The following is a 12,538-nucleotide window of genomic DNA, read 5'->3' as shown; positions in this document are numbered from 1 at the left end:
TAGTATTATCGCTGGGGCCTCTGGCTATTGCAACCAGAGATCTCTATTGCAACCAGTATCCGCACGTTAAGTTTTTGCGCCTATGTTTTCACAATTCCAGAACCGAGCTTACATTTTCTAATGGTTCTGACAACTGGATAGAACCAAACTATCCTTAGCTAATGCCAAAACTATGAAAATTGTGGTTTTTAATACTATTGCCAATGCAGTGTCCCACTTGTCTTAGAAACATACAGTGAAACAGACAATGGTAACATTTACCTCCTTTTCAGTTCTGAGGCCAGAACATTGCTTTCTTCAGCCTTTTACCCATGTCCTAGACAATCTTTTGCTAAAGAAATAGCTTGAGGCATCAGTGAACTGCTGAATATGCTCAGCCATTCGGACAGCACTATCCAGGAGTCACCTCTGCCTGGGGACTCTCAAGCTGCCCAGCAAGCATCAGTTCCCCTGGGAGCTCTCTTAAAAAACTGTCAAATTCTTCCCATGGCCAAAAAGTGGGGGAAGGAAAGAATAAAGAGTAAAAGAGAAAGGTCTTTGCTTTCAAGTAGAATCATCTAGCCCTCTGTTTGGCTGTTCAGAATTTGACTTGCATAGCCGGTCCATGATGCCCTGGAGCATGGGCTGGACAATGCCCAAGAGAGGTCTCTGAGAGGGGTCGCCGTCCCAACATGCTTCCATCAGCTGCCAGCACTCCTCATCAAACACAGGAAGGCGTTCGGGGCGGGCCCCTAGAGAAAGGAGCATGGAAATAGACCAGAGTTAGTGAGAGGGCGACCAATACAACCAACAGGCATGCTCAGCAATCAGGCTGATGACCCAGCTGGGGCTCAGGATGCTCAAGAATGTAATAAGCTTTGACTTCAACTGCAAATACCTAGGTTGGAACCTAACAGTAACAGTGATGGTAACCTGGAACACACTGGCATAGCAAGTTGAAGAGTTGGAAATTTTAAAGAAAAGCCTTCTTGAGATAGTTCCGGAATGTGTTGCCTGATGGGAGGCCCTGCTGCAGTGCCTGGTCTCAGTCTGCTCTTAACAGGGGAGTTTGGACAAAGTAGGGCTTGTGGCTCTTACCTCTCCGCACATTGTTCCAGAGATGGTCTTTGCTGGCACACCTCTCAAATGCCTCAGGGAGCTTGACAGAGCCTGAGCAGATATACCAGAAAAGAATGCCAAAAGCGTAGACATCCACGGAATTATCATACTTCCCTAGAGCAAGAAGGGGTGACACGCAGTGAGCCAGGGAGAGACAGCAATACCATCACCACTAACTTGCACCTGCAGAGGTCTTTACACACTTTTATCTAAAGCTTTTATCATCCATTCTCTCTCATAACCACCCTGTTAGGCAGGACACATTCATAATGCCCATTTTACTAGTATAATAAAAAGAACTACGGCAGTGAAGGCTAAAGCTAGATATTAAGAGCCCCAAGACCAGAACTTGACAAAGGAGAAGGAAAACATGCCTTTTATTTTAATGGGACAGTCAGAAAGATTAATCCTGAAAGGTCATATTAGGGAAATAAAGTTAGAAATACAGGTGGGTGGGCAAGTTGGAACCAGAGTATAAAGATTTTTATAGGCAGACAGAAGAGTCAGGAGTCAGTGGACAGCAGAAGTCATTTATGCTTTAGAGCAATAGATGACATGAAGAAGAGTATTTTAGAAAGATTATTCTGACAGCAACAGAATGGACTGCAGTAGAAACAATTCAAAAGAATTTAAATACGAAGTAGCCAAAACACACGATAACAGGGGAAAGAGAAATTTAATTTTTTTTCTTTAGTTTTGAACTTCATTTATATGGAACCATATCATACGTGCGGTGTTGTATTTGGTTTCTTTGAGTTATTGTTTTATTTGTGAAATTAATCCATGTTTTACTAGATGCATTTCATTTTCATTGAGATTCAGTATTCCAATGATTCTCTCAGAATTTAGGTATTATATTAATAGACATCTAAATAGTTTATTTCTAGTTTAGCTTAGAGCTTCTATTACTTGGTTCTGCAGAAATTTAATTTTAAAGAAGAAGTCTAGAGAAAGAGAAAGGATGACTGTGTACTTTGTTCGATGTGGGCAGGACTATCGCCCTCCAGCTAACTCCTAATCCTTACGTGGATCACTCAGTGACGGGCTGGGGGAGGACTTGTGCATGAGGCTGATGAGAGGAATTCAGATAGACTGCTAATTTAACTACTACCAATGCCACCTTCCATCTTCCCCAACAATCATACAACCCCTCTTCATCCACTCAGACAGGATCAAATCTTGGAGTGATCGTTTAGTCATTCTTTTCTGTTCATCATTCATATTAACTTTTAAAAAAACTTGCCCATTCCTCCTCTGAATTATTTCAAATATGTCACTGTTTTTTGTTTTAGCACAACCTAATCATGAAGACAGCCTCCATTTCCCTATGTGGGTTTTTGCCACTCAAGTTCCCTCTACCTACTCCTGCTAAGCTAATCTTCCATAAACATTTTTCATTCCTTACCTGCTCAAGAGTGCAATAGCACCTTATTTCTTCAACATTAATTCTTCACTCCTCTGTGTGAATTTCAAGCTCATTGCATTTTCCCTCCAACCTGGCTTGCTAATATTCCCCAAATGGATTTCTTTCCTGTCATGCTTATTTCTATTCCGCATTTTTTCTCATATATTCCATTCCTCAGCTTCCAGAATTTTCTTTCTTGTATGATACATGGTTAGACGCTAGAGACAGAAAGACCTCGATTCCATTCCTAGCTCCATGACTTCTAGCTCAGTGTCCTGGATGGATTCTTCAGCAATCTGGCCTTGACTTAACTTATCCTTTATATAGACACAAAAATGCATCAATATCACTGCAGAATTCTAGTGAGGATTAAATGGAATAAAATATATGAAAAAATATATGCTGCCTAGCTCAAAGAATATACTTAATAAATATGAATTCCTTTCCCACTTACCAATTTTTCCAGATCAGACTCAAGCTCTAACTAAAATATTACCTCTACCACAAAACTATCAGACATTTCAACCTTCATTTATCCCTTTTCTGAATACCAACATTACATCATGTAGCATTTAACTTAGCATTTTATCACATGTTGTCTTATACTGCCCTCTTAAGTTATTTTACCTGTTAGTATATCTCTGCTATCTATAAGTTCTTTTTTTTTTTTAAATATATTTTATTGATTTTTTACAGAGAGGAAGGGAGAGAGATAGAGAGAGAGAAACATCGATCAGCTGCCTCCTGCACATCTCCTACTGGAGAGGTGCCCGCAACCCAGGTACATGCCCTGGACCGGAATCGAACCAGGGACCCTGCAGTCCGCAAGCCGACGCTCCATCCACTGAGCCAAACCGGTTTCGGCTATAAGTTCTTTTAATAATAGGCAACAACTCCTAACATAGTATAGGAGTTATCAATAAATTCTTTATGATTAAATAATTGGCTGGTTATGGCCCAGAGAGACATCCAAAAGAATAGTTGGCGACTCTTATTTGCACTTTTCCTCTTTACTTTCCCCTACTTGTCTTAGCTTTTCCTGTTCTCTTTCCTCCCTTGCCTGTGCTGGATCTGCCCGTAGCTCAAAGGGTAGCACTCAGGTTAGAGTACAGAGCCCCATCCAAACCCACTCCCTGCCCTCCAGCTTACCTGTGAAAAGTTCAGGGGCCATATGGATTGGCGTCCCCACAATGCTGCCTGACATCATGGCCTCTGGCTTGCAGAATCCTAAGTCAGTGATCTTGGCTCGGTTCTGCTTGTCCAACTGCCAACAAAGCAGGGTAAGAGTCACCCTGTCTGATCCTGCACAGAGCATTCAGCCCAGCTGCATCCCCAAACTTGCAAGTAGGTGTCTACCTCACAGCAGTATTTAACCAATCCTGCCTCCTGCCTCCCTGTCTCCAGATTCATTCCCAATAGTATCTTCTCCCCAGACTGTAAGCAACCTGATGGGGGGACTGCCTTTTTCATCTTGGGGTTCCCAGCACTTAGCATAGTGCCCGGCACTTTCAGGAGCTTGAAAGAATCAGGAAGAATGAATAAGTGAAGAACACTGTGGGAAGTATTTCAGTTCCTGATTATTATCCTCTGACCTCCAGGCACCAGGGAACAAAGCTTCTAAGTAAGAACACTGAGGTCCTCTGGGCAGCTGAAGGAAGTTTCTGGAATTCTCTGTAGTTTCCTTTCCTAAAGGTCCAAGAGAATAAACCTGTGTCTGATTTGGAAATTGAGAAGCCTCTTAGATTTCAGCCTATAATTTTAGGAAGATCTTTCCTTTCCCCCAAATTGCTGTCTTTACACATCATTTAAGTGATGCCAGAGACAACCCAAGAATAATCCAATCTGTTCTTGAGAGGAGTACGTCAAAAGATTCTTTGTAATTTAGAAAAGAGTCTCATGACATTTTAAGGAGCATTTACCCATCTTGGTCCAGTATTCTTGATCAAACCCTAAGCAATAACAAGACTTGGAATCCTTAAAAATATCACTGTCACAAAGCGAAAATGGCGGAAGAACTATTCTAGATTAAAGGAGGCTAAAGAAATATGACAACAAAATGCACTGTATGATCCTTGGCTTGGATCTTGGATTAAATAAATAGACTGTATGTGAGATAATGGGACATACTTGGGACAACTGGAAAATCTTAATACAGACAGTATATTAACTAATAGTATTGTATCAGTGTTAAATTTCTTGGGTGTGATAATGGCATTTTAAAAAATATATTTTTATTGATTTCTGAGAGGAAGAGAGAGGGAAAGATAGAACATCAATGATGAGAGAGAATCACTGAATTGTGTGTGTGTGTGTGTGTGTGTGTGTGTGTGTGTATTATTGATTTCAGAGAGGGAGAGGGAGAGAGAGAACAGCAATGATGAGAGAGAATCACTGAAGCTGCCTCCTGCACAACCCACACTGGGGATCAAGCCTGCAACCAATCATGTGCCTTGACTGGGATTTGAACAGTGACCTCCTGGTTCACAGGTCAATGCTCAACCACTGAGCCATGCCAGTGGGCATGATATGGCATTTTAATTTACATAGAAGATATCCCCCCCCCCTTTTTTTAGGAGATACAAGCTGAAGTACAGGCATACCTCAGAGATATTGCAGGTACGGTTCCAGAACACTTCTATAAAGCCAATATAATATTGCAATAAAGCAAGTCACATGAAGTTTTTGGTTTCCCAGTGCACATCAAAGTTATTTTTATATTATACTGTAAGTCTGTTAAGTGTGCAATAGCAATATATCTTTTAAAAAACAAGGTACATACATTAACTAAAAAATACTTTATTGGTAAAAAATGCTAACCATCAGGATGGGAGCTTTGGCCTCAGACTGATGGTGGCAGTAGTGCAGATGGGCTGGGCAGGGACCATGGCAGTAGAGGCAGAGGTGGCAGGGGCAGGGTGGCTGATGGTAGAGGAGGCTGCAGTCTTTAGGGAACTGTAGGTGGAGGCATGGTTCGGGCCAGCAGCGAGGAGGCCTGAGGGGCACTTTACATGTCACATGACAGCTCTGAGAGCTTTGCATAGGAGTGAACCACCAGCCCTACCTCTGTGAGAGTGGTCACTGCTACAGGCAGCCTGGCTGCTGCACCTACTACTACGAGCTCTGGTGGTTCTGGCCGCTCTGGACTGTCCTCATCCTCTTTAACTACTGTTGCACATTCCGTCATCCACGAACTAAACTCTGGCTGCAGCAACAGCAGCGGCAGCATGAGATCAACTTGTTGGCCACCAAGGAGCATGCCACAGAGCATAACACGGAGCGGGCCCTGTTCCTACCAGTTCACTGCTTGACCTTCGCCTCCTCAGTGCCTTCAAGCCCCCCACCCTGTGAGGATCTGGTTCACCTCCCAGTCACACCACCTCCTTACACTGCCATCCAGGGTGCCCCTTGACTGTTCCCAGGGAATGACTGCGGCTCCTCTACTACTAGCTGCCCTGCCCACTGCAAAGGAGCAAACACGAAAGGTGGTTCTTCCCCCCAGAGTGCCCCCCTCATCAGCAGAGGGAGCCTGGGGCATGGGTTGAGCCCTGCCCCCATATGCTGACGCTATTACCAGCTGACTGGTGACTTGGGTATGGAGCTCTGCCCTTACCCCGACTCCTGCACGGGTGAGTCAGTCAAGGAGGCTAGGGCTAGATCTGGGGACCATGCCCCTTGTACACTGCCCCTAGATCCCATACCCCAAGTTTCTTCTGTGGGGCTGGTCCCACCTCCCTGAGGTCTCCTTGGGCTCTCCCTGCCCTCCCAGAATCTGTCTGAACGGGCTGGAGTCCTGAGGAGGGGCTGTGCTGGAAGGACTATGCTAGCTCTACTTCCAATGACATGCACAGGAGCCTATGATCTCACTGAAGAGATATGAACAACAGCAAAAAATGCTAACCATCGTCTGAGACTTCAGTGAGTTGTAATCTTTTTGCTGGTGCAGGGTCTTGCCTCAATGTTGATAGCTGCTGACTGATCAGGGTAGTGCCGGCAGCAATTTCTTAAAACAATGACGTTTGCTGCATCAATTGATTCTTCTTTTCACTAACAATTTCTCTGTAGTATGTGATGCTGTTTGATAGCATTTACCCACCGTGGAACTGTTTTCAAAATTCAAGTCAGTCCTCTCAAACCCTGCTGCTGCTTTAACAACTACGTTTATGTAACATTCTAAATCCTTTGTTATTTCAACAATCCACTTTCTTTGCTCATCCATGGGAAGAAATTCCTCATTCATTAACGTCTTATCATGAGATTGTAGCAATTCTGTCACATCTTTGGGCTCCATTTCTAATGCCTCCACTGAAACTTTGAAACCCTTTGAAGACATCCATGAGAGCTGGAATCAGCTTCTTTCAAACGCCCTGTTAATGTTGGTATTTTGACCTCTTCCCATGAATCACAAATGTTCTCAATGGCATCTATAATAGTGAATCCTTTCTAGAAGGTTTTCAATTTACTTTGCCCAGATCCACCAGAGGAATCACTATCTATGGCAGCTGTAGCCTCACAAAATGTATCCCTTAAATAATAAGACTTGAAAGTCAAAATTATTCCTTGTTCCATCGGTTACAGAATGGATGTTTTGTTAGCAGCTATGAAAACAACATTAATCTTCTTATACATCTCCATCAGAGCTCTTGGATAACCAGGAACATGTCACTGAGCAGTAATATTTTAAAAGAAATCTTTTTTTCTGAGCAGTAGGTCTCAACAGTGGGCTTAAAATATTCAGGCAACATGTTGTAAACAGATGTGCTGTCATCCAGGCTTTGTGGTTCCACTTATAGAGCACAGGCAGAATAGATTTAGTGTGATTCTTAAGGGCTCTAGGATTTCCAGAATGGTAAATGATCAGTGGCTTCAACTTGAAGTCACCAGCTGCATTAGCCCTAACAAGAGAGTCAGCCTGTCCTTTGAACCTCTGAAGCCAGCCATGGTCTTCTCTAGCTGCATCTTCCAATAGAAGGCTGTTTCGTGTACATTGAAAATCTGTTGTCTAGTGTAGCCACCTTCATTAATTATCTTAGCTAGATCTTCTGGACAACGTGCTGCGGCTGCTACATCAGCACTTGCTGCTTCAGAGTTTTTCCTTAAACCCTGTGAACCTACCTGTGCTAGCTTCAAACTTTTTGTCTGCAGCTTCCTCACCTCTCTCAGCCTTGAAAAGAACTGGAAAGAACCAGGGCCTTGCTCTGGATCAGGCTTTGACTTAAGGAAATGTGGCTGGTTTAATCTTCCATCCAGACCTCTAGACCATTCTCATCAGCAATAGGCTGTTTTGTTTTCTTAGCATATGTGTGTTTACTGGGCTGCACTTTTCCTTTCCTTCGAGAACTTTTCCTTTGCATTCACAACTTGACTAACCAGTACAAGAGGCCCAGCTTTTGGCCTCTTGTCTTCCGATGTGCCTTCCTCACTGAGCTTAATCATTTCTAACTTTTAATTTAAAGTGAGAGATGGGTGATGTTTCCTTTCACCTGAACACTTTGAGGTCATTGTGAGGTTATTAATTGGCCTAATTTCAACATTGTTGTGTGTCAGGGAATCAGTAGAGCAGTCAAAACACATACATTTAATAATTGTCACCATATACGGGTGTGGCTTGTGGTGCCCCAAGACGATTTCAATAGTAACATCCAAGGTCATTAATCACAGATCACCATAACAAATATAACCACAAAAATTACCAAAATGTGACACAGCGACATGAAGGGAGAAAATGCTATTGGAAAAAAGGCACCAGTACACTTGTTTAAGGCAAAGTTGTCACAAACCTTTGATTTATAAAAAACACAGTATCTGTGAAGTGTGCTGAGCAAAGCACAATAAAACAAGGTATGTCTATATTTAGGAATGACAGGTTATCTGCAATTTATTTTCATAAGAAAAGTGTGTGTGTGTGTGTGTGTATAGAGACCACTAAGAAAAATAAAGACTATGAATCTGGGTGAACAGTATATAGGCTTTCATTGTACTGCTCTTTTAATTTTTCTGTAAGTTTCAATGTTTTCAAGTGTTGGGAGAAAAAACCTAAAGCAATATGAACTGGGTCTCTGATGCAAGTCCCCCCTCAACTTTAAGTCCAAAATAACCACCCAACTACTCTGCTATTCACTCTACTACTTTCCCTCCAGTCTTCTCCTAGAAAGAGCACTTAACCCAGAGGCAGCACGTTCTGCTGGAGAAGCAGCTCTTCCTTACCAGCACATTTTTCAGTTTGATATCACGGTGGACGAGTCCCTGGCTGTGCAGGAAGCGGATTCCTTCCACCACATCTAGTGCTATCTGCAAACGTGTCTTCAAGGTCAGCCCAGCCTTGGGGAAACAAAAGCTTATTTGTCACTAGCAAGACAACCTGTCAATCCAACCTGCTTACACCAACGAAGAGTTCCTTGTATGGGGTCTGAAAGACTGGCTGCACTAGGGTATACAAGGACAGAAAAGTGGATGGAAAAATGGGGGAAGAGGAAATTAGTTAGGAGAGGGAAGTAAATAAAAAGCAAAGAAGGGCAAGCTATGCAGGCCAGATAGAATCCCTTGGAGGCTGCACTTCAGCTGGATAATCCCCACGTGACTAGGAGAGGTGCAACCAAATGACTAGAGCCATGAGCTCATTCTAACCCCTAAACATCATACTGAATTCTCATGGTCCTGCAAGCATTTCTAAGGATTCTTCTGTCCTACTTCTGGAAGCTTCCAAACAAACTGGTACAGGAGAAATCTATGGGAAGGGGCCTACCCAGATATCCTGGGGTTAGCTTTCCCCCCATTCTTCTAAGCTCCGGTCCATAGACAAAAGAAACCTCTAGTCCTTTTGGTGGTTATTTTAGATGAGGGAAACGCAGCATCCAACTGAGGGTCTTTCACTAGAATAAAATCTTTTGATAGCTTCTTGCTATCTATTAACAGAATTTGAATTCTATGGAAACATGTTCAGTCCTCTATAACTTGCTCCAAACATTGCTTGACACACTACCCCCTCACCCCTCAACAATTCCAAATGAACCAGCTCTTCCAATGTTGATGAGTGTCCTTACTGGCCTTCCAATGCTCTTGGCATTGCACTAGTTCCTTCCCCTGGTATGGCCTCTTCTTTCTAACTGTCCAAATGTTAGCCATCAGTGTGTACTTGTTACACTCAAATGCCCCATCTTCATAGAATATTCACTGACTCTTAAAAGTCCTGGTAATTATACTTTTTAACTCTATGGTGCTTAATAAAGGGCCTTGTACAAAGTAGTCACTACTACACATATGTGTTGACTAAACAACAAAAACTGGTTTATACACTGACAGCAAAAAGGGAGAGAACAGCAGCATTACAGGAAGTTTGTGCTTCTGAGTCGTCTAGATTTTCCCAGCACAGGACGGAAAAGTGGTTACGTTATAGCATTCTGGATATGAACTGGGCCAAAAAATAGATTCTGAAAATTTTTAAAGATTTTTTGGAAACAAGGTTAATAAAGCTTGATTATTCCAACAATGTCTTATAAAAGGCTGAAGCTCTAAACAAACAAGAAAGGATGAAAGGCCAGGCAAGAACCTGCGGATCTGGCTGTCAGCTGGACCTCACTCTCCCTGCCTCGCCTCACCTTCAGCCCAGTGTAGAGGTCCCGGTGGAGCCGCTCCATAATGAGCAGCACGGCAATGCTGGAGCCACCACCATAGTTGTAGTCGATGACAGAACCATGGAGGTCCACCAACCGCTCATGCTTCGGCAGAGACCTGGCAGGAAGGAGAGAGGTCTGGGCTATAATGCACAGCATGCCACCATGTGGGAAGGAACACCCTGAAGACATGCTTAGTCTAGGTCCATAGGTAATGGCCCTCAGTACAGAGAGAGGGCACGGAGAATGGCTTCTCAAACAAGGACAAAGAAGTATGGAATCTAAAAATTGATTAAGAACTAAGGTATTAAGAACTAAGGAAGAAAGTCAAATGAAACAATGAGTCTGAGAAGTTAGGATGTTGGGAAAGGGCAAGCCAAACACAGTAAAGACCTTGAAGAGAGCAGTTTCAGATCAGACATGGAAATACTGGTCCACACATTCTTAGACCTGGGTGTGGAGAGACCTGGCATTCTGTAGCTCTTGGTACAAAATTTATGCCAGGCTCTGGCTTCTTCTCTGGACCTTTTCCCACAGAGGTGAACGAGACCCTACCCACCTCATGTAGTGAAACTCCAGGGCCAGGTCATTCCAGTGCTTCTCATCGGGAGGAACCACCGACTTGAGGGCACAAGGGAAGTGCCCACCCCAGTTGTCACAGAGGTACACCACACCATACTGGCCTCGGCCCAGTTCCTGTCCCAGTTTAGGTTTATCTACAAGGTACAGAGACAGAGATAAGGCAGGAGGGATGGGAACTTGCTGGGCAACCTCCCTAAAATTCTTAGCCATGGACCTGCCTAGAGGCAGGAAGTCATAACTATGCTTGGGAGAGATTCTGATGTCATTCTAAGCCAGCAGAAAGTAACCTAACTGGTTTGATGGAAATAGACCTCAGTATTGTTCTTTGGAGTACATAAATAGCAGAACCACACACACTTCAGGAATGCAACAACACATCAGGGAGTGCCAGGCAGCTTCGCAAGAACGCAGCTTTGGACACTCGGATTCTCCAAGGCTGAACAGGAGAACCCTCCTCCAATTTACTTGTGGAAAAAAGGACTCACGATGCAGCAAGACATCCTGTAAAGAACGGCTCTCCAGAGAAAGGCGCGCCAGGCGGGGGGCATGATCTTTCCGAACCTTCAGCCACAGATCCTCAGTTTTCTCCAACCGGCCTGAGTGGCCAGCTTCCAGCTGGGAGGACACACACGGAAAAGACATGACCTAGTTAAGTCCCTCGCTCTGGCTTCCTCCCGTTGAATAAGAATATCTGCCTCATAAGAATAACTGAGAATTAAATAAGATGTATGTAAGATATTTAGCTCAGAGATTAGTCATAATGGGCTCTCAACAAGTAGTAATTTTTCCTCCTGGATGCATATCACATCTACCCACCCTCACCCAGCACACACATATAACACACATTCTCTCTCACACACACACCAAAGGGACAAGCAGATGTCATATAATTACAAATTAGTATTGAACTTGGATAGTCATCCCTTTCTGTCATCAATCCTAAAATTCTACATAAACTTACACAAAATTCCTGCCCCTCAATTTTTATTCCTTATTCAATGAAACAGGGAGAAATTAACTGATTCCCTGCATTCTCCCTAGAATTAAAATAGAAAAATATCCACATGAAAAACTTATTAACAAAACTTCCTGTGATGTGGTATTATCCTTAATGTAGAGGGTGGGAAACCTTTCTCCTGCCAAGGGCCATTTGGATATTTATAACATCATTCACAGGCCATACAAAATTATCAACTTGAAAATTAGCCTATGTTTTTTCTACATTTGGTCAAACATTTACTTAATTCACTCCAATGCCTTGGCAGGGCCAGACCAAATGATTTCATGGGCCATATATGGCCTGTGAGCCAGACACCCTTTAACAGAATAAATATATATATGACCTCTTAAAAATTATGTGAACAGGAGCAAAATATTCCCCAATGGACGAGGTTCTTCTCTGCTTGACCCTACATACTCACCTGCCTTAAGGAGGCTGCAAAAGCCTCATGAGAACTATTGAGCCGGGTCCGGAACTGGCTGCAAATGCTTTTGGCCAACTTGGAGGCACTGAGGCTCTCAATGGCTTCCTGGGCCACCTTCCTCTTCCATTCTATTGTGATGGCAGGTGGGCTCACCCACGTGATGCGCTGGATGATCTGCCAGGACAAGAACAGTAAGAACATTGAGGGATGGGAGACAGAAACCACTAAAAAACACCAGACCCTCTCCATTCTTTTTAAAATATTTTTAACTGATTTTTTTAGAGGAAGGAAGAGGGAGAGAGAGAAACATCATTGCAGATAAAGCATAGATCAGCGCCTCCTGCACTCCCCCTGACCGGGAATCAAACCAGCAGCCTTTAGGTATATGGGACGATGCCCAGCCAACTGAACCTCACCAT

General features: G+C 43.4%; 1 protein-coding gene and 1 pseudogene across 1 annotated transcript in view; one reads left to right on the top strand and one right to left on the bottom strand.

The window, feature by feature from the left end:
- Positions 1 to 543: 543 nt before the first annotated feature.
- The window catches only part of DSTYK (dual serine/threonine and tyrosine protein kinase), a 39,131-nt gene continuing 27,136 nt past the window's right edge, over positions 544 to 12,538 (bottom strand). Inside the window, exons 6-13 of the mRNA XM_006754427.2 lie at positions 12,117 to 12,293; positions 11,181 to 11,310; positions 10,673 to 10,829; positions 10,099 to 10,231; positions 8,708 to 8,821; positions 3,653 to 3,767; positions 1,078 to 1,212; positions 544 to 731 (exon numbers count right to left, since the gene is read on the bottom strand). Of these exons, the coding sequence (XP_006754490.1) occupies positions 544 to 731; positions 1,078 to 1,212; positions 3,653 to 3,767; positions 8,708 to 8,821; positions 10,099 to 10,231; positions 10,673 to 10,829; positions 11,181 to 11,310; positions 12,117 to 12,293 (1,149 nt within the window). The remainder of the gene's footprint in view (positions 732 to 1,077; positions 1,213 to 3,652; positions 3,768 to 8,707; positions 8,822 to 10,098; positions 10,232 to 10,672; positions 10,830 to 11,180; positions 11,311 to 12,116; positions 12,294 to 12,538) is intronic.
- Positions 5,311 to 7,457, top strand: LOC102756067 (annotated as a pseudogene).

The sequence above is a fragment of the Myotis davidii genome, unplaced genomic scaffold (genome assembly GCF_000327345.1).
Source record: "Myotis davidii unplaced genomic scaffold, ASM32734v1 scaffold710, whole genome shotgun sequence".
Classification (NCBI taxonomy): domain Eukaryota; kingdom Metazoa; phylum Chordata; class Mammalia; order Chiroptera; family Vespertilionidae; genus Myotis; species Myotis davidii.
The sequence above is the reverse complement of the archived record's forward strand: the minus strand, read 5'-3'. Positions and strand labels throughout refer to the sequence as shown.